The following is a 22,908-nucleotide window of genomic DNA, read 5'->3' on the forward strand; positions in this document are numbered from 1 at the left end:
CCAGGATAGAGAAATTTTACTTCTCACAAATTGTTCAATAGAAATAATTTGAAATATAGAAAAAAAAGTATACACAAATGTTATTGACCTCTTTATTTATACTGAAAAATTAGAAATAAATATCCAACAGAAAGGTAATGTTTAAGTAAACAATGTTGTTTTACATTGTGGAACATTATGCAGCTTTTAACATCATGTTTGTGAAGAGTTAAAACATGGCAAATGTTTATGTTATAATAAAAATGAAATGGGCCAAATTATAAAATTATATATAAGCATAGCTACATAAAATTAAAATATTCATTAAAATATTAGAAATAAATATACCAAAATATTGAAGTGCTATTTCTAAGCTATGGCAATGCCTTTTTTCCTTTCTTCTACCTTTATGTATCTTGTAAATGTCCTGTACTGAGTTTGTATTACTTAATTGTGGGGGGGAAACAACACACAAAATAGATCGACAGACTAACATGTAATAGTCCCTGCACCTTAGGATTTTGTTTTTTTCATTAATTTATTTATTTTGGCTGCGTTGGGTCTTTGTTGCTGCTCGCGGACTTTCTCTAGTTGCGGCAAGTAGGGACTATTCTTCATTGCTGTGCGTGGGCTTCTCATTGCAGTGGCTTCTCTTGTTGTGGAGCACGGGCTCTAGGCACACGGGCTTCAGTATTTGTGGCTCTCAGGCTCAGTACTTGTGGCTCACGGACTCTAGAGTGCAGGCTCAGTAGTTGTGGCGTACGGGCTTAGTTGCTCCATGGCATGTGGGATCTTCCCAGACCAGGGCTCGAACCCGTATCCCCTGCATTGGCAGGCGGATTCTTAACCACTGCACCACCAGGGAAGTCCCTGCACCTTAAGATTTATATTGTAAAATGTGTCATTGATTGACAAAGCACCCATAAGATTATAAGAAGACCTCTAGAATATTGCCATTTTCAAAATTTAAAGTTTGCTCTCTACAGTACTATCAGTTCTATGGTGCTGTTGATCAAAAAGAAGAAACCCATGTATTTGGCCCTTTCCCAGAAAGCTAAAAGTGGTTTTAAGCATACTGGGGCAACAAATGCCCCTCCTCAGTGCCCTTATGTATGACAGTGTCGTCTCTGGAACTCGGTAGAAAGGTTTGGCAAGCATGTCACACACACACCCTTACTGAGTAAGCACTGCCTCTTTGATGGCTTTGAGTGAACTCCAAACACATTTCTTAGTATTGTCCCTCATACTGGGACTGAGGAGCCTGCCAGAGAGAATTTCTGGCAGTTTTCACAATCAGTATATAATTTGTGGGGAACTTTATTACAGAGTTCCCAAAGTGCCTCCATCTATATTACCTCATTTGTGAAGGTGGGAAGGGTGGGCAGGTGGGTATTCTCATTTACAGATGAAACATAGGCAAACTGAGTGACACCTGGCTGGTAGATGGCTGAGTACATACTTAAATGCAGCCGTCCCATTCCAAAGCTAGTGTTCTTTCCACATAATGCTCCAGTTCAGAATCCTGTACTGCTTAGTTTTTCTCTGCTGTCCTGGCTTCCTTCCTCATAATTTCTTCCACTTGCTTTTTTATTACTCTGTACTTTTGGCATAAGAGAAAGTTTCAAGATAATTAATTTTAAATAAATAGGGGAGACAGTTTTCAAGAAATGCCATTCTTTATAGTAATAATTCTATATATAATAATATATACTATATATAATACTATATACTATATATAGTAATATATATGCTGTGTGTAATATTGTATATACTACTATAAAATTAAAGTATTGTATACTACATTAAGAGAATAGAATCAATAGGATATAATGACTGAATGCATGTAGGAGATTCAATACAATACAATCTATTATGCTCTTATAAATAATAGCCATTCTACTTGAATTTAATTAAAATAGAATATGGTACATCCTAGGTACTTAAATTAGTGAGTAAAGAAATTTGCTTAGTAATTTAGAGTTTTCAAAGTATATTCACTTGTGCTATCTTATTTAATGTTTATCCTCACCATAACCCATTTTACAAATTAAGAAACTGAGGTTAGGTGACTCTAATTTGGAGTTACAAAGCTAATGATTAGAAAGCCTAAATACATAGGCCGTAGATTTTCTGACTCCGAGTCCTACATTATTCAGCCTTGAATAATAGATGCGGTCTGTGCTGAGCATATAGTTTCTTTGGGAAAGCAGTGCAGCTGGTGAGATGCACATCAGGCTTCCAGTGTGCTAGCCAGGCTTCCTGCTGGTGAGTGAGTACGTTTTTAGAGAAGCTCTTGGTCTTACAGGAGAGTTAGTTTCAGGTAAATGCAAATTGCTGTAGAAACACAGACAAGAAACATGGATGAAACAATAGAAAAACGATGTGTGGGGCTGTGCATTAGGTGGCAAGATGTGTCCTATAAATAGCAGATGTTTGGGGAAGTCAAAATAGGAGAAGATACTCCTTGCTAGCGTTCAACCATTAATTTTTCTATACAAATATCATTTCTTGGTTGATTTTAGTTACAAAATGTATGTCTCAGAGTTCTAGCATAGTATCATATTTTAAGATAAACTTATCTCATAGATATACACATTAGTATAGTCTAGTTAGCCAAAGAATTTAATTCACATTTTACTCTTTTATTCTTCAACAGATGAAATGCATGATTTAACCTGCCACGTGGTAAAAGTGACTGGAATGGGAGAAGTGGATTTTCTAACATTTGATCCTATAGCTAAAAAGGGAAAAACTGTTAAATATGATGTACAAGCTGTAGCTGTCATTGTAGTGGTATTGAAACTGCTCTTTTTATTGGATGACAATTTAGAATGGTAAGTGTATGTCAATTTTATGAGGAGAAAATTGTATTGCTTTTACCTAATTATTCAGAGTAAAGGAATCCATATGCTATATCTCAGTAGAAAATAGAGACTCTCAGGTGTTAATAGAACATTGACTAGTAGCAACAGTTACTTCGTACATAATATTTTGACTCAGCTAGTTGTGAGAGATTTCATTTTCCCTTAGTAGGTTGTTTGGATCATGTTTTCTTCCTATTTTTAGGTAGATACACGTGTTTCTCATTGCTCTACTGATTCCTGAGTTTTAAATCATCATACAAAATCCTAAAGAGTCATTTAGCACTTCATCTGTATACCTTTAGGCTTCTGGCACTATGTGTCTTCAAAGATTATTTTGGAAAGTAAAAGAATCTTAAAATGCCAACAGAGTGGCAGTATTTATAGTGTCTCCTTCCCTGTTTCAGTGATAGCTTCTCCATTAAAAGTTGGCATCAGTTTCAAGTACTGTTCTATACATTTCCTTCAGAAGAATTCAAAATTTAACTGTCTTCCAATAAATGATTTCTAAATAAATTGATTTGTTTATTTGTATCTCCAGGTCTTTGTCTAATATTGCTGAGAAATACAATGAAAAGAATGAAGAAGGTACTTACTTTTTTTATGAATCAAACTCAAAATGATTGTAAATGGTGGATTAAAAGATACAATAAACAGAGGGAAGAAACTTTGAGAAATATACACATACACATATACGTACACATATATACAAATTGTACCTTGTACCAGAATGTTTTATATGTATAATTATTTAATTATATCTCAAGGCTACTAAAAAACCTCACTGACTTCCTACTGTGTGTAAAGGCCAGCCTGCTTTTTAGTTCCCAGCTCCTACTCACTAGCCATACTAGACCATGAACCTACTGGCAGCTTTGTGAGTGTACCATCTATTCCAGTGCCTTCAACCTTTGCTCACATTGGTCCTTCTACCTGAAGTGTTCCTTCCTTCTTCCCCCCAACTCCTTCTATCCCTGGCAAGTCCATCTTCATGCTTCAAGACGCAACGTAAATGCCCGCTTCAGCCTCTCTTCACACCTACTCCCCAGCTCACCTCTTCCCAAACCAGAACCGATGACCCTGCCACAGCCACTCCTGTCCAGACTTCTCTTAGTTGTTTAAAACACTGAATTGGAACTAGCGGACTAAGCATTTCTATCCCTGTTAGGCTGCCAGTATTTGTACAGTGCCTGGAGTATCTGCCACAGTGACTGCTGTGTAAGTGACAGACAGGCAGACAAGTAGGTAGATTGCAGGCTTCTAGAGGGAGGGGCCATATCTTTTTTACTTTCTTTTTTGTAATGTATCTTTAATATCTAGCAGAGTGACTGGCCTAATATCCACTTAATAAAGTGTGGTAAATGCATGAATTCTTACATTCAATTCCAGTTTCTTAATGTTCTCACTAGGATTTATGTTCATTGTTTTATTTTTAATTTCAGCTTTTTTGAGGTATAAAATTTTCATATAAAATTGTAAGATATTTAAAGTGTACATTGTAGCAATTTGATGTGTTTGCATTGTGAAAGGATTCCCATGAAGTCAATTAACACATCCATCACCTCTAATATTTACCTTTTTGTATGTGTGAGAATACTTACGTTCTCTCTTAGTGCATTTCAGGTGTACAATATGGTATTACCTACTATAGTCACCGTGTTTTACATTAGAGCTTATTCATCTTACAGCTGAAAGTTTGTCTCCTTGTACCAATCTCGCCCTCTTTCCCGCACCCCTCAGCCCCTGGCAGCCACTTTTTTACTCTATTTCTATGAGTTTGACTTTTTTTTAAGATTCCACACATATGTTCATTGGTTTTAGGAGCTTAGATTTAATGGTGGCAATTAGTTTGTGTGTTCTTTCCAGAACATGTGCAGCATGCTTCTTTCTGCACATTGCTTCATGTTGGCTCCTACATAGAGTAAAAGGTTGGACAAAATGTTTTCTGACGGTAAAGGGCCTTCATAGACTGTGTAGACATTTAGAGTAAAGGGTTCTTTGACGTATTGTCTTCCCGTGACCCTCAAAATAAACCTACAGTGTCAGCAGGGCAGGGATTGTGGTCCCCATTCTCTCTGCTCCCTAGCTGTCCACTGTCCCCCTGCCTTCCCACATTACTGATGAGGAGTTTAAGAAGTTATGACTCACTTAAGGTCAAAGAACCTTGTGTTCTATTAATTGTTATAGTTTTCCTCCTTCCTTATAGCTTTTCTGGTAGTTGCCTGTCCTCTGTGGCTCTGTTGCTCTGTGGCCTACAAGGCCATAAGTAATGATTATATATTGGCCAGTTGAAAGATTTTTAACTAGACATTGAAGGTAGACTGTCTTCATTAGAGAATATATAAGAAATTCAGCCTCTCACTCAGCCATCCTCCTCCTGCCAGCCTTCCTTCCTTCAGACTTCCTCGCTCTCTAAGCCGCTTTCCTGCTTTTCCTTGAATTTCATTTTTTTCCTCCCTACTCTTCCCATCTCCCCACATGGATTGAGTAAAAGAGTGAGGAGTGTAGTTCTATGCTTGACTATATATTCAATTCTGTTGTCTATCTCACCCTGACATCTTGAACACACACTCACTCCACCTGTCCAATGCAATCCACTTTCTTACTTATCTCTAGAGTCTTTGGATTTGGATTAGGATTAGGAAGAACAGAAATAGGAGCTGATGAAACTAGAAGTCTGGTGCCACTGCACACATATAGCCATCGTTTGTCCCTTAATTCATGTATTCCTAGACGTATTGGAGCACCACCCTGTGCCAGGCACTGTGCTGGGATTTGGGTCAGGAGGAAGAGGCCTGATTGTGTAGTCTTCTACATAAACAAAATATGTCCTCTGTTCTCAGGGGGGTGATAGTCAAATCTAGGAGAAACAGACATTTTTGGTTTTGGTATAATTTAGTTAGGGCCACAGTACAGGTAGGAACTCAGAGAAGGGAGTGACGGCAGGTTGCTCAGCTGTGGTGTTAGCATGGATACAGCAGCACCTCCCTCCGTAGTCTCCAAGGGCTGGTATATAAATGCTGAGTCACATCAGTGAGTGAAGACTCAGAGGAACAGTGTGTGTTATAATAATGTGACATATTTGGTTAATAATCATGGATTTCATTTCTTTCAGATAAGCCATGGTTTGATTTCAGAAAATGGTACCAAGTTATGAAGACAGCTGTTGATGAAAAAAAACAAAAATGGGAGGAAGCCAGGGCAAAGTATGTTATCTCTTCTAGTTTTAGATTTACCTACTTTATTTTCAAGTCTGTTACTTTACATTTGAAAGCTGAAGTTTCATCAGTTTAGACTCACCAGCATTGTGACATTTTTTCTAGAACTATTGACCCATCTATCCAAATTAACTTTTTTCTTCTTTCTATTACTATTAACTAAACTAATAATGTCCTTTTTTATTAATGTCCTTCTTCTGATCCGGGATCCAATCCAGGGTACCATATTGTCCTTAGTCTTCAACTGTTTATGATTCGCATGACTCTCTTCTGCATTTCTGATACTCCTCCCTCTTTCCTTTCTCAAAGTGGATCATCTCCCATCTATGCTTCCCAGTATTACAAAGATTACAAATGTCAGCCTGCGACATATGTAATTGGAATGTTCCCCCCAAATAAAGTTCCCTATAAAAATCAAAACAAAGGAAAGCAGAAAGAAAGTAGTATACTTAATTCAGTCAGTCTCACTGTTTGACTTTGAGCTCTCGTTCTGACGTAGGTCCATTGTGCTAGAGTGGAAAGAGCATAGCGTTAGAGACAGTGCAGGGCTTGAATCCTGATTGTATTACAGCCAGCTGTTTGACTGTGGGCAAAGGACTTAAGTTCTTAGCCTCAGTGCACTAAAACATAGTTAGCTCATAAATTTTCAGAGACACTATCTTATGTAATATAGGGTACATTGCTATAGATCTCTGATTTGAACGGTTTTATATCTATTCTTAGAACTTGGAGTCTCTGTGAGACTTTGAAGAAAAAGTTAGCATCTCTCTAGTTTATGTAAATTTACAGTAGTACTCACTTGATCAAGTAATTTTATATCCCTTGAGAAAAGTCAGTGTTCCTCAAATTAGTTAAAATGATAATTCATTCAGCTCCAGTTTCCTCATCAATAAAATAAGGCTAGTAATGCCTGCTTTATACTCTAACTAACAACTAAATTTCAGTTTTTGCAGGCAGAATTAGATTATTTTTCCTCTAAATTTAAGAGAGCATTTAAACAGAGAAACAGACTTACAGGGATGAATAAAGTGCTGTGGGAGAGAGGATCCTTGCCGAAAAGGGGAGAAGATGAGCAGTTTCTTCCTGTTCAGGTTGGAAAATGATGAGGGAGAAGAGGTGGGAGGTGAACTTCTGAAAGCCGCGGGCCCCCGGGGAACTGGGTGGGCCCTTCCTCTTCCTGTTGGAGAAGTCATTGGATCTCAGCAGGTAAAAGAGTAGCAGCAAGAACAGAAGGTTATCCTGTGTTTTTAGGTTGTCCTGGAGAATCAGCCATTGGACCTTCATTTTGGGGGCCAGCTGGGGTTGTCTTGACCGATACTGCGAGGCTAGGTATTCAGGGGCCATGCCACTTGGGCGTCTCAGTAGTGAATAGGCATTCATGAACTCAAACTGGGCAACAGCTTACACTTCAGACATAGCTATTAGAGCCCAAACTCATGTTGCAGTGCTACAATCAGTTGCACATCTAAGACTTCCTGACTTTTAGCTACTTTATGGGAGAATTTAGTGACCAAAGAAAGTACGTCTAGTATCAAAATGGCATTTTCCAGACAGACACCAGGCCCCAGGGAGGAGCTTGTCCAGGGGATCCATTACCAAGATCCTTCATAGAGTATGTGCTTTGGGCTGAGTGAGGTAACTTATGTAAGTCACTACTGACTGATGTGTGGGCACAGAGCCCCAATGCGTGCTGATTACCTGGCTTACCCTACCCCACCTCCATTGTTGACGTAAATTTCTAATTTTTCTCTCTGTTCTTCTGGACATCATCTTCCGTATTGTCAGATAGAAGTTACTAAGCATGGGTCCCTATGCATGGGATTATGAAAAACACTAATAAACAGTAGTTGAAAGCCTAAAAACCCCTTTAGAGACTGCTTTGATGACTTCCAGTTTCCATGGAGATGTTGAGAAGAACATGGAGGAAAATTTCAAAGCACTTGCCGAAAATCTTTGCAGCCTTTTAGGTTAGGCAAAAATTTTCTTAGATATGATACCAAAAGCATGATTCATAAAAGAAAAAAAAGATAAATTAGACTTCATCAGAAGAAAGAATTTCTGTTCTTCAAAAGACCCTGTTAAGAGAAGCTACAGGTTGGGAGAAAATATGTGTGAATCACATATCTGATAAAAGATTTGCATCTAGAATATATGAAGAATTATCATACAGTAAGAAAACAAACATTTCAGGTTTTTAAATGGGCAAAAGATTAAGTTCACACAAAAATCTATATATGAATATATGTAGATATATATACTTCATTCACAGTGGCCAAAAACTGGCAACAACCCAGATGCCCTTCAGCTGGTAAACAGATAAACAGTAGCATATCTGTAAAATGGAATACTATTCAGCAGTAAAAAGGAACAAACTTCTGATACATCCAGAAACACGAGTGAATCATAAATACAGTATGCTAATGAAAGACTCAAAAGGTTACATATGGTCTAATTTCACTTATATGACATTCTGGAAAAGGCTAAACTATAGGGATAGAAAAACAGATCAGTGGTTGTCTGAGATCAAGTTCAGCTGTGGGTATGGAGAGGGGTTGACTGAGAGATTTTTGGAGTGTGCAACTGTTCTGTAGATTAATTGTGGTGGTTACACAACTGTATGTGTTTATCCAAACTAGTGGAACTGTGCACTGAACAGGGTCAGTTTTTACTACATGTAAATTATACCTTAATTTCTAACAGTGGGGAAACAAGTCACGTGGGGAGACTGGACGAACAAAGCATACAGGGCTTTGTGGCATCCTGGAGAAAATGTTAGGACTTTGTAGTGGACCTCTGTTTTTTGTAGCTTTTGTAGTTTTGGGAAGAGGTAAACAAGTAAAGTAAATTTTTAAAGAAGGACTATCTAAACAGTATTATTATTTTAGATCGCCCACTTATCCCATCTTCTGGGCATATGACCCCAAGGAAGTAAGAGTGCCTCCTTGACTATAGCATAATTGCCACCTGTATGGGCGTTTGTTATAAATACATAAGAAAATCTATCTAGATTAGGTATTCACAAGGAATTTTTAACAGTGGGTTTATCTAGGGAGTGGGATTAGACTGTTTAGGGAACTTCTTTATTATTAAGAGATTTTTTTACCTTGAGTATGTTGTCACTTATTATTTGATAAAATAAATAACAAAAAGATATTTGAAAGAATCACAAATGAGAAGCTCTCTGAATATTTTAAATGTGGTATGGTTCATTAAAATTTAGTTCACCCATAATTTTCAGGAAGACCATCACCTATTAACCATGATTACACCTCTACATCAGAAGGTGGGCACTTACAGTTAACTTTGTACAGGTTATCAGAATCAGAAGTACCACTACCTTCATCCCCAGCAGAAGGGCATTTGGCCAAAGACAGGAAGGAACAGTTATTTCTTAGGTGGCTCCACTTTATGAGAACAGATAGCAAGGGAATTTTATGGAAAAGGAAGCTGTTTCTGCATTTTATTTATTTATTTATTTATTTATTTATTTTTGCGGTACGCGGGCCTCTCACTGTTGTGGCCTCTCCCGTTGCGGAGCACAGTCTCCGGACGTGCAGGCTCAGCGGCCATGGCTCACGGGCCCAGCCGCTCCACGGCATGTGGGATCTTTCTGGACTGGGACACGAACCCGTGTCCCCTGCATCGGCAGGCGGACTCTCAACCACTGCGCCACCAGGGAAGCCCCTGTTTCTGCATTTTGATGTAATTAATCATTTCTTTGGGATCTTATGGCATCTGGGAGACTTTGGGGAGGAGCATATCTTTCTGTGACCTTGCTGCCTCCTTCAGTGCTACTTGCCTACTCCTAGGTCATAAGCTCTATACAGACATGTGTCAGTAGGTCATTCTAAGTCAGAGCTATTACACGGGGTATCACGAATTTCAGACACTGCTTTAGAGAAACTTCTCTGAAATGTGTTGAAGTCCATTTATTCTCCATTCTGCTCCAAATGTTTTTCTACCTTGTACAGGTATCTATGGAAAAGTGAAAAGCCACTCTACCACTCAGCGATTGACAGATCAGTGGTATATAAAAGAAGGGGTGAGCTGCATTTCCTCTTATTAATGCCAAGTAACAATACAGTTGTAGAAAAGCTAAGTATCTTAACTTGAAAAGTAAATGCATATGTACTTTCTTCACTTCTTTAGGAAGTGTTCCAACGCACATCCAAAGAGACATCATCCTCTGCAAGAAATGTCCATAGGAATCTTATCTATTTATTTCAGGAACATTGCATTATTCAAAACAGAACTTAAGTTTCCACCAAAATCTAAAATGCCATATATCTATGACTTTCAGAACTCTTTATCTGGAGAACTGCCTTTAGGTTGTTTTGTTCATTCTTTTTTTTTTTTTTTAATTGTGATAAAATGTTCGTAACGTAAAATTCACCTTTTTAAAGCCTTTTTAAGTAATTCCTTGACATCCTCATCCACTGTCAGTTTCCCCTAGTGTTATGCTCTTATATCGCCGTGGTGCATTTGTCAAAACTAAGAAACTAACATTGGTACCTTACTATCAAGTAAACTACAGACTTTATTCGTGATTTAACATTAGCTTTTATTTTATTCCTTTTCTTTTTTCCTTCATTTCCAGAAATGGTCGTGAGTCTACAAAAACAATTTAGCACACTGGTTGGTTCAACACCAACTGTTGAAAAACAAAGCCCTTCAAGTTTTCAGTTCAGCTGGACCGAAGAGGGCAGTGATAGAACTTGTTTCCATGGGCATAGCCTCCAGGGAGTCCTGAAGCAGAAAGGCCAGTCACTGATGACCAAGAATTCCCTCTATTGGCTGAGTACTCAGAAATTCTGTAAAAGGTATGTGATGCTCTTAGAAATGACAGGATAAAAAACATGATGAAACTTCTAGTTTGGCCTGAAGGAGTTGGCTGTAGTAAGAGCCAGATAGGTTATTTGTTGGAATTAGAAGGTGGTGAACTTAGAATCAAGACACTCAGAATTACACACTGAGTGTTGTTTAAGGGATGGGCGTGTTGACTAACCTCACGGTGATAATCATTTCACAATATACACATGTGTCAAACCATCAAGTCGGACTCCTTAAACTCACATACGTTGTATGTCAGTAATATATCAATAAAGCTGGAAGAAGTTTTAGATTATAAAGACTTTTCTGATTGTAACCTTATATTTTTATACTAATCTCATTTCCATATCGACATAGGAATTGTCTGTAAGGCACATTCCCATAGTTAAGAGGACGTGCTCGTGAATCCAGCTGTTCATATCCCAGCCCTGCCGCTCGCTCGTGTGGGCAGGTTATCTACCATCTCTACAGCTCTGTTGCCCTGATTGTAAACGCAGGGTATGGTACTGACCTTCCTCCCCTTCTCAAAACCTCTAGCAGCTCCCATCTCCTTCCGAGTAAAGTCAGGAGAGCCTGTGGGGCCGCCAGCCCCGCTCCTCTCTGCCCTCCCACTCCTCCGCATGCCACGCTCGCCGCGCAGTTTCACACCAGCCTCCTGGCCGCTCCTGGAGCTTGCCAGCCACACTCCCCGCGCAGGCCTTGGCACGTGTCGTACCTTCAGCCTGGAATGCTCTTCCGCCGTGTGTCTACAGAGGCTCACTTCCCTCAGGTTTTTGTTCAAATTTCACTTCCTCGGAGAGGCCTTTCTTAGCCATCCTGTCTAAAATATCACAGCTCTGCCCTCACACCCACACACACCTCATCACTCTCTAACCCCCCTGCCTATCTTTTTTGCTTATAGCTTTTGTCACTATTGAATGTATTATATTATTATATATATAACGTATTGTTATATATTTATTACATATTATTATATATTTATTTATATTATTATACATACACTAGAATGTCAGGTCCTTGAGTGCAGGGACTCTGTCTTATTTAATGAAAAATCTCAGAGACTAGGACAGTGCGTAGCACATAGTAGGTGCTCACCAAGTATTTGTTGAATGAATGAATGGAAAATAGAAGCTGCCTCATAGGGTTTTCATGAGAATTAAATGAGATGTATGGTGTCTGTCACATAGTAAATACTCGATAAATGATAACTATGATCATTTTTTTAAACAAAACTAATTTTCTGTTGAAGAGTTTAACTTCCGGAGTTGAGTATCAATCAAGATAAATAAAATGTAGAAAATACAGTAGAAGATACTAAAAGGAAGTTATCTGTATTAAAATTTACTGCTCAAAAAAACTTTAGCTGAGTCTAGAATGGTTAAGGAGTATAACTGTCTTAACAGCAACCACGAAAGGCCAGAATCCCAACCTTCGGTCAGCTCCGCATCTGGGGTGATACAGGCCTTTGAGCAGTCAGGGCAATGGCTTTTTTATAACTGATTCACTTTGTTATAAAGCAGAAACTAACACACCATTGTAAAGCAATTATACTCCAATAAAGATGTAAAAAAAAAAGATTTAAGTTTTCCTTGAGAAGAGGAGGAAAGGCTGTAGCCCTGTCCCGCGAGGGGCCCACACACAGGACCGGGCCTGTTAGGACGTGGCGTGCTGGTGCTGTTGTGTCTGCAGAGTCAGCCTGGGGAAGTTAGAGGGGAGCCTGTACCCTACACTTCTCACGTCGCACGATCAGTGGACTTTTGGATGTTCCTCATGGGTTTAATACTGTAATAAAAGATAGTTAGTTGGGGATTCCCTGGTGGCGCAGTGGTTGAGAGTCCGCCTGCCAATGCAGGGGACACGGGTTCGTGCCCCAGTCAGGGAAGATCCCACATGCCGCGGAGCGGCTGGGCCTGTGCGCCATGGCCGCTGAGCCTGCGCGTCCGGAGCCTGTGCTCCGCAACACGAGAGGCCACAACAGTGAGGGACCCGCGTACCGCAAAAAAAAAAAAAAAAAAAAAAAAAGATAGTTAGTTACAAATAAATAGACCTTGGTATAGTCGGAGATGAAACAACCAAGATATTTTTCTCTGCAGGAATTACAAGGCTAAACACCAAACCATGTAGACGAATAATTTTATGATCCCATGATTTTATGCACCAAAACCATCCGTCGAATCACTTGCCTATTTAGACCATAGCCTAGAACCACAGAGTAAGCAAAAAAGGGTTCAGCTAACCTATCAAAAGGTCACTGAGTCCGTGACTAAAGCTTATACACTTTTCTCAGAAAGCTCACTCGGAGCCTACTCACTCTGCCTGGAGGTGTGTTTCTGTCAGGCTGAGTTGTCTGATTTCCAAATTCCTCATCATCAAAAGAAACGGAGTAGGCAGGAGACTGAGAGGTGTCTGCTGATAAGCATCTTGACAGCAAATATAAATGATATTCATTCGACAAACAATAGAGGAACCAGCATCAGAAGCAGAGGCAGACAAAAGAACTCAAATTACAGTGGGCTGAAGTTCATTCACGACCCACAATAGCTCCACAGAGCTAAATAAACCAGACCGCGTCTCGGCTTCAACACAGAGCATGTCCCCAAATTGTGTGCATCCTCTCTACCTGTATTTTCTAATATTTCCACAATAACAGTGGACAGGTTGTCACAATATAATTTTAAAGGCTTTAACAAATATGCTGAATATGCTTTGCTTAATAATAACCAAGTAATGTATAACTGAGTTTTAAAAGATTTCCATCCAAAATGGTCACAATGAAATGTTTCGATGCTTAAGAGAGCAGATCTTCAGCTACGTGGAGAATTTTGTTACACAGAAGGACTCATTTTTGTGGGTTCAGAAGAGACAAACATTGTACTAGGAAATAATTTAGAGAACACTCAGGCCTTGAGAACTAAGCAGAGAGCGGCTGCAAGAGCACTTCAGATACTCGAAGGTGTTTATCCTTCTTCGCTGAGGCGGAGCCAACCATCTTGATGAATTTAAATGGTTATATATCATATTTGGTTTTAGCACTTAAAACTTTAGGAAAATTTAAACTTTCTGAGTTTATGATAAGGAATGTAATCCTTAAAAGATATTGTTATTGATTCAACTTAGAAATAAAAAGTCTTACTGTAGCAGATACTCCGTATACCTTTTCTTAGCTTTCTGTTGTAAAAATAAAGTTTTCCTTATGGTCCCTAGGCAAGAGAACAATATTTTTACCCTTTTTGTTGGTAATATTTTGTCTGAAAGAATCTCTCTTAATATAGCTAAAATTAAAACTTAGAAAAGAAGAAAAGCAAGAGGGCACCATCAATGACTTATATTTGATTTTTCCATTAAATCAGTCAATGCACAGACAGTTGAGGCTTTTAAATTTCCTACTAGTGAACATAGTAGGGTATTAGCTTTTTTGTGTATTATTCAAATAGGCTTAAGATTTTAAGTGAAAATTTAAAAATCAATTTTAAAGGAATGTAGGGAAAGTGAACAATTTTGAGCCCTTACTGTGTGCCAACCATTGGTTAAGTGCTTCATATATTTTCTCATGCAATCCTCTTTTCCATCCTATGAGGTGGTACTGTTATTTTTTCCTATTTTTACAGATGAAAGAACCAAGAGTAGTTACCCATAGTCACAACTGATGTGTGGCAAACTTTGTGGTGCAAATAGAAACATTCCTTCAGGAATTTAGGGCCATATATGTTATATAAATCATAATATCTATATGTTTATATCCTCTGTGTACTGTTCACTTGTTTTTTAAAACTTTTTATTATGGAAATTTTCAATTGCACTCAAAAGCAGAGAGCATGGTATCATGAACGCCCCTGTACCCGTAGCCACCCCACTTCAGCAGTTGACTACATGGCTAGACTTGCTTCCCCCATGCCCCAACTCCTTCACCCCTCTACTCCCAGATTATATGGAAGAAAATCCCATACACTGTAATTTTCTTAAATAAAACCATGATACCATTAATCAGACATAAAAACTAATAGTAATTCCTTAATCTCGTTAAACATGCAGCCAATGTCTAGATTTTCCTGATTGTCATGTAATTTTTTTTTTTAATTTATTTTTTTGTGGTACGCGGGCCTCTCATCATTGTGGCCTCTCCCGTCGTGGAGCACAGGCTCCGGATGCGCAGGCTCAGCGGCCATGGCTCACGGACCCAGCCGCTCCGCGGCATGTGGGATCTTCCCAGACCAGGGCACGAACCCGTGTCCCCTGCATCGGCAGGCGGACTCTCAACCACTGTGCCACCAGGGAAGCCCACGTAATTTTTAAATAACTCAGAATCCAAGTAAAGTCCATACACTGCAGGTGGTAGAGATATCCCTTAAGTGCTTTAATTCATAAATTCCCCCTTTATCTCTTTTTTTTCCCCCTTGCAGTTTACTTATTGAGTAATCCAGGTCATGTGTCCTGTACAATTTCCCATAGTCTAGATTTTACTGATTACAGCCCATGATACCACTTAAGGTGTTCTCCTGTCCCCCTGCTTATACCTTGATATAGTTAGAGATTGATAGAGTTTGCAGTTTTAATTAGTGTTTTAGAGATTTTATGGTAGTGAGAGATTTGATCAGATTCAGGTTCTACTACTTTAAAATAAGCAAAATTGCTTTGTAAACTCTTCTTTCTATAATACATACAGAATTGCAACATACATTATTAAGCCTGGTGTCTTATTTTGGATGGGAGTTGGGGATTATTTTTTTTTCTTTCGTTTGTTTTAAAATATGTCCAGAATCTCTCCCTGTCTGCTTTTGTTTGTCTTGACCATGGTAAGAAGAGGGGGGCCCATCTGGAGTGGAACAAGTCATGAGACCAGGCTCTGTACCACCTGTGTCCCATGGCATGGTGGCCAGGGACAGTGCTGAAATCTTTTTCCTTTATAAAATTGAGGATTCCTTCCAAATTGTTCTGTTTTCTTCCAGCTCAGAGTACTATTTTAAGCCTAACCATATATATTTTTTAAGTTACTTGGGGGATGTTCAAGGGATGGATGCATACGTTTCTAAAAGACCTTTAAATGTAGTGTCTTCCTTTTTCTTCCCCTTCTAGCTATTGTAAGCATGTGACAACCTACGAAGAATCGAATTTTTCTCTGAGTTATCAGTTTATACTAAATCTCTTCTCCTTCTTGCTAAGAATAAAGACCTCCCTTCTCCATGAAGAAGTGAGCTTAATAGAAAAGAGACTTTTTAAAGCAAAATACAGTACAACAAAAAAGAAATCTTCAAGATCCAGGAAAGCAAGAAAATGTTGAGAAAAATGAAATGGAAACTTTCTGGGGAAAATATTTTAATAGTGACAGTAATGTCAAATTGTAATATGAGATTACAGAGAATGGTGAGAAATAGAATTTTGTTGCAAGCATGTGCATACATACAAATGTATGTATCAAACCGCTTATTAAACTGTATATTAGAAAACAGGTGGGCTTCCCTGGTGGCGCAGTGGTTGAGAGTCCGCCTGCCGATGCAGGGGACATGGGTTCGTGTCCCGGTCCGGGAAGATCCCACATGCCGCGGAGCGGCTGGGCCCGTGAGCCATGGCCGCTGAGCCTGCGCGTCCGGAGCCTGTGCTCCGCAACGGGGGGGGGCCACAACAGTGAGAGGCCCGCATACTGGAAAAAAAAAAAAGAAAACAGGTGAAATTTGTTTGAATTTATTTTTTAAATTATGAATGTTCTCATTGTTAAAATAATAATGTTGTATAAATGGTATCCAGGAGTTTGTATTCATTGTATTTTAAAGCTAAATTTTCTTTTTAAACTAGATCACTTCCTTAACTCTTTATTTCCCAGAATAAATCCCAGATGGATCAAAGATCTAAACATTATAATCTTTTATATATGCATATATAAAGTATTAGAAGAAAACAAGTGTGAATGCTATGATGATCTTGGATTGGGGAAGGACTTTCTAAGATGTCTCAAAACCAGAAACCAAAAGGAAAAGATTGATAATGTGACTACAAAGTCAAAGGCAAATGACAAACTGGGAAAATATATTTGTAGTATATGATGGACAAAGGAATAATTCCTTTAATGTATCAATGCCACTTGCAAAGCAATAGGAAAAAGATAAGCCGAACAAGGGATATGAAAAGATAGCTTTCTGAAAAAAAAAACAACAAAGGCCAAGCTAAAAAACGTGATAGGATACTCAACCTTGCTCATATTAAATACAAATTATGGAGATATTATTTCCCACATGTTAGATTGGCAAAGATTATAAAGGTTTATAATACCTGGTGAGGATATTGGAAAATGAGGCATTCTGATTCATAGTTCATTTATTCATGCAATAAACACTTACTGAGCAACTTCTCTATGTTCCAGGCACTTTCCAGACCCTGGAGGTACAGGACTGAACAGGGCCTTTAAAGATCATCTATTCTAATTGGGCAGGGACAAATAGTCTACAAATAAATAATATTTGGGGTAATGAAGTGCAATGAAGAAAAAGTAAAGGGTAAGTGATCAGGTGGGCCGTTTTGTAAAAAGTAATTGAAGGAGGACCCTCTGGGGAGGTGACATTTGAGTCGAGATCCACCTGTATGAAGTACAGACAGTCAAGGGAGCAAGCCCTGTAGCCATCCAGAGGAAAATCATTCCAGGCAGAGGAAACACGCAAAGGCTCTGAGGCAGGAGTACGCTTGATGGATTCAGGGAATAGCAAATCGTTTGGGTCAGCTGGAGATTTGGGGTGGAAGGGGAGAGAGGTAACAGATGGCTTGGAAGAGGTTGCCATCAAGGCCATGATCAGGGCTTTGGCTTTTGTCCCAAGTGTGTCACAGGAAGCCATTGGACATTTTTGAGCAAAAGAAAGATGTGATCCAACCTATGTCAAAAGGATCAGCTTCGGGCTTCCCTGGTGGCGCAGTGGTTGAGAGTCCGCCTGCCGATGCAGGGGACATTGGTTCGTGCCCCGGTCCGGGAAGATCCCACATGCCGCGGAGCGGCTGGGCCCGTGAGCCATGGCCGCTGAGCCTGCGCGTCCGGAGCCTGTGCTCCACAACGGGAGAGGCCACAGCAATGAGAGGCCCGCATACAGCAAAAAAAAAAAAAAAGGATCAGCTTCAGTTCTTAAATGTAGGAATCATCAGCATATAAGTAATATTTTAACAGTGAGAATAGATGGGATCTCCTAGGGAGTTAGTATAGAGAGAAAAGGTTTTCATAGATACTCTTTATGAAGTTGAGCAAGTTCCCATCTACCTTAGTTTGCTGAGAGGTTTTGGTCAGGAATTAATGTTGATTTTTTTTTCAAATGCTTTTCCTGCATCTATGAGATGCAGGTTTTTCTTTTTTAGCCAGTTAATATGGTAGTTTACACTGAGTTACAAATGTTAAACCAACCTTAGATTCCTAGGATAAACCCCACTTAGTCATGATCTATTATCCTTTTAAAGTACTGTTGAATTTAATTTGCTGAAATTTTGTTAAGAAATTTTGCATCCATGTTCATAAGGAATGTTGTTCTGTAGCTTTCTTTTCTTGTGATTTCTTTATCCAGTTTTGGTATCAGAGTAATGCTATAATCACAGAGTTGAGTTATGAGTTATGAAGCATCCCCTTCTCTTCTTGTTTGTTTTCCAGAAGCATTTGTGTTGGGTTCTTCCTCTTATATAGGAGGTGCTCAATGCATGCTATTACTGTTGCAGTAATCCCCCTCTTCCCTTTCAGGCAGTAGGTGGATAAGCTTTTCCTGTGGTTGAATAGTTTTTAGATGTGAGCACACTCAGAGAAGTAACACTTCTTTATTAGGCTTAAATGTAACTCATAAGGTTGAAATGCATGCAAAACCTTATTTTTTTTCAGTTTGTGGGTGCTGAAAACTTTTTATACCTTTGAGCAATCTGTCTCAATATTTTTAAGTGTATGGAACTTGTTAGCAGATAGTGAAGTGAAGCCCATTTGGGTCTGGATTGGGAAAGTTTTCTTTGTGGGAAGGTTTTCAACTATAAATTCAGTTTGTTTAATATCTATAGGGTTATTCAGGTTATCTATCTCTTTTTGAGAAAGCTTTGCTCTTCAAAGGACACTTATGAAAATGAAAATTTAAACCACTGGCTGGGGGAAAATATTTGCAAAAAAAAAGTTTGCAAAAACAAGCCCTGACAAAGGGCTTGTATCTGTATAAATAATTCTTACAATTCAATAATAAGAAAGCAAACAACCCAATTAAAAATGGGCAGAAGATTTGAGCCGACACTTCACCAAAGAAAATACACAGAGAACAAATAAGCCCTTGAAAGGTGCTCAACATCATTAGTTATTAGGAAAAAGTAAGTTAAAACCAGAAGGAGATACCACTACACACCCAGTGGAATGGCTTAAATTTTAGAAGACTGCCCACAGTAAGTGTTGGCAAGGATTGGGAGCAACTGGTGCTCCAGACTGCTGACGGGAATGTAAAATGGTACAACCATTTTAGAAAACAGGTTGGTAGTTTCTGAAAAGTGAAAAATATATCTACTATATGATCCAGCCATTCCACTACTAGGTGTCTACCCAGGAAAAATAAAAGCATTTTCCACACAAAGACTTGTACACAGATATTCTTAGCAACTTTATTTGAGATCACAAAAAAAGGTAAACAATCCAAATGGCCATCAACAGGTGAATGGATGTGGTGTATATCCATACAAGGGAATACTTAGCTATGAAAAGAGACGAACTATTGAAACAAGTGACAACACTCTGCTCAGGGGTGGGACGGGGGGAGTATATAAGAAGCATGTCTTTCTATAACTTAAAACATTGCTTTCCAAAGATCTGAACTGGAAAATTATTTGAATATGAATTTTATGGAATCAGCACCATGATTTGAAGTGCTATGGTACTTCAGTTGAGTAAAGAGTTGAATTTGCTAACAAGCCCTCCAGGTGATTCTCATACACCTGGAGGGCTAAGCTCATGGCCATGCAAAGATAGCACGCATGTGCTGAAATTGAGTTAAATTTCGTATTAGAGAACCACTGGCCTCAGGGCCGTCCACAGGCAGGGGCACTCAGCTCCACTCAGCTCCAACAGCCACCTTCCGTATCCTCGCTGGGAGCTACTTCTGGGTCCTTTCCACCCTCAGGGCACCTTAGTAGGCTGGGCAGCCATTCCTTCTGTGCTGCCATCACCCCACCCGTGTTGGCACAGGGCACCCTGTAGGTGGTCTCCACAAGCCTTCTCTGCCTAAATACTTGCCTCAGCTATTTCTAAGCTGCAAAGGAACGTGATTATGAAATAAGGCAGAAGCAGGCAGAGTGCCATAATGGATGTACAAATAGAGCCCAAAAGGAGCATTGACGGGGAAGAGACCTACACCCCTGGAAGGCTCGGGCGTGGAGGAACTGGATTCCTGGGCAGGCTGCCCCTGCCAGAAGCAGGAATCAAATCTTTTCAAATTGATTCCCCTTTCAGGGGAACTAATAAATTATCTTGCCACTAGAGTGACTTGTGATACTTGTTCATTTGGATGGAATCTCTTTTATGAATAAATCTCATTTAGTTTTGTTTTTTTTTTAGTTAAATTGCTTACCACTGCAGTGAAACATAATTTTACAATTTAGGGGACCACCCTAAAGGGAAGTAGAACCAAGTAGGATTTCACATGGTCTCAGATCCAGTAACCATTGTAATAGTGTGAAATCAGATACTTCTAGGGGGTGAAAATAGAATACAGCAGATACTTCTGGGAAAAAAGTCTTCAAATTGTGTTATGTCTCTCAGTGATCAGTCTAAGCTCATGGCCATGCAAAGATAGCATGCATGTGCTGAAATTGAGTTAAATTTCGTATTTTTAGTTGTCTTAGATCATCAAAACATCGCGGAAAGCACAGCTGTGAAACACACTCATTAAGCACCTATCTACTTACTGAACATTTTACACATTTTCTCACTTGATGTATTTAGATAAATCTATCCATCTACAGCTACAGCAATTAAAGGTTTCATCACAGTAGATTAAAGCAAAAACTTTAAACGTGTTAAAATTTTTCTTTAAAAATTTAAATCCGGTGAAAATACAATGAGTGTCTTTTCCCACGAGAATACAGAACATTGTCCCAAACAGTTCATTAGTCTACAGGAATAGCTCATACATGTTGAACGTAGTTCTGTTGGTTTGGGGTTTTTTGTGTTTTAATCCTTAAAAAAATGCAGGTTTCTTTAGGCAGCGTGAGATTCTGTGTTAGACTTAAAAGGAATGGGAGTGTCTCCTACCTGCCAGGTTTGGCTTCTCTTGCATGGGATCAATCAACATTGTTATGGGAACATAATGATTGTTCGCAGGGTGAGGAGCCTTATCTCACCTGAAGGGTAGCATTTCCCTCTGGCCGGGAAGCAGCAGACCTGTCATTGCCACTCAGAAGTGGCACCTCTATAGCCCAAAGGAAGGAGGCCAAACACTGACCTGCAGAGTGTCTATAGTCCTTTGTTATCTCTTTGAGATTTCCCCCCCTCCATTGGCACAAAGCCACCTAGGGGGGTAAAAAAAAAGAAGTACTAATTCCACCGTATGTTGACACAGAAAGCTATACTGCTTAGAAGGAAAGAAGAAGCATTACTTCCGAGTCTCAAGGAAAACCTTGAATAGAATTTCCAAAGTATGGTGGCTATAAAATTCTGTTGAGTTATTAAATATTGCAGATAGCTAAAAGTGTTTAAAAGTGTGTATTTTTATCTTGAGTATTTAGCCGGTGACTTTTTAAAATTTAAAATGCCTTTGCATTCTTGAAAGCCGAGTAAATTCACACAGTATTGTCTCACAAAACGTTTTCAAGAAGCCCTTAGTGTATGTTCCCTTGTGAAGTATTTAAGCATAAAGTGATGGTAGTGCCGGACTTACCTGATAATACACTGTGACTTGAGAAGAACTTACAAAAGAGTCCTTTATTGACTATAAATTAAGAACCTGCTATTTCAGCTGACTTGGCATTTTGCCCTCTGCAACAATGAGTTCCTTCTGGAAAATTATCAAATATCAAATATCCATAAAACATGTAAGGTACATGCTTTATGGATATTTGAGTTGAACAGGGTGACTCACACAGATATTCCCAAAGGAAATTTTAAGTTAGAATACCACTTAAATGTAATTATCTTTTGTCACCACTGTTGTCCACGTTAATTCAGATTAAGTGATTTTGTTAAACATCACCTAAAATGAAAAAAATGGTCTCTGAATTTTAAAACTCCCAAAGTTAAAGTAGCAAAAATGTGTTCTTTACCATGTTAGAGGATAAGGAAATGTTATAAAACATGTTTACTGACTTTCACCTTTCTCATCTTGGAAATTCACACCAGAAATAAAAGTCTCCCTGGGAAGGTCTCTGCTTGGGGTCCCTGGCACCCTAAGCAGTCAGCCTGCTGGGACCCTCAGGCAGGGGCCAGCACCTTGCCACGCCCATCTAGCCACAATGTCTTTCTCAAAGTGCAGCCCAGGGATGTGCGTCTGATCAAGACGGGGCTCCCCTGCCTGCCCCCTTCTCACCCCTGCCTGCCCCCTTCTCACCCCTGCCTGCCCCCTTCTCACCCCTGCCTGCCCCCTTCTCACCCCTGCCTGCCCCCTTCTCACCCCTGCCCGAGGATCAGAGTGTGTGGATTGGCCTCAGAGTCTGCATTTTATCCCCTGGCACCCCACCGCCCATCCCCAGGCGCAGAGGATTGGGACTACCCCCCACCACCTGCCTCCACCTCCCCAACCCCAGCCTACTTCAGTCCCCCCTCTGTCTGAAAAGACATCAAAGGGAGCTCCGTTCTTTCAGTTCCTCTGCACCCACAGCGCCTCCTGTTTTTGGCATTTAGTATAGCCTGATTCAGCGTGTGTCCTGTTGTCCGAACTATGCAGGAAATTGAAGACTGGGGGCCATTTCTCATGGCTCCATATAGAGCCCTACATCCAGTATTTGTTTAATAAATGTCTGATGAAAGTAATGATGATTAAAAAAAGGAAAATTACAAAAAGCTTCCTACTTTCTTATCAGTTACCACAGTGCAATGATCACTA

The 22,908-nt window shown here is 39.5% G+C and overlaps 1 protein-coding gene across 2 annotated transcripts in view; it reads left to right on the forward strand.

Moving 5' to 3' along the window:
• The window catches only part of TAF1B (TATA-box binding protein associated factor, RNA polymerase I subunit B), a 59,010-nt gene extending 42,684 nt beyond the window's left edge, over window positions 1-16,326 (forward strand). The window contains exons 10-15 of one of the 2 annotated variants that reach the window (XM_032652967.1): window positions 2,636-2,813; window positions 3,382-3,428; window positions 5,956-6,046; window positions 10,030-10,100; window positions 10,656-10,878; window positions 15,962-16,326. In XM_032652967.1, the coding sequence (XP_032508858.1) occupies window positions 2,636-2,813; window positions 3,382-3,428; window positions 5,956-6,046; window positions 10,030-10,100; window positions 10,656-10,878; window positions 15,962-16,166 (815 nt within the window). In that variant the 3' untranslated portion in view covers window positions 16,167-16,326. Of the gene's footprint in view, window positions 1-2,635; window positions 2,814-3,381; window positions 3,429-5,955; window positions 6,047-10,029; window positions 10,101-10,655; window positions 10,879-15,961 lie in introns of those variants that run through there. The other variant, XM_032652969.1, reaches the window with a different exon arrangement.
• The last annotated feature ends 6,582 nt before the right edge of the window (window positions 16,327-22,908 follow it).

The sequence above is a fragment of the Phocoena sinus genome, chromosome 13 (genome assembly GCF_008692025.1).
Source record: "Phocoena sinus isolate mPhoSin1 chromosome 13, mPhoSin1.pri, whole genome shotgun sequence".
NCBI classification, from domain to species: Eukaryota; Metazoa; Chordata; class Mammalia; order Artiodactyla; family Phocoenidae; genus Phocoena; species Phocoena sinus.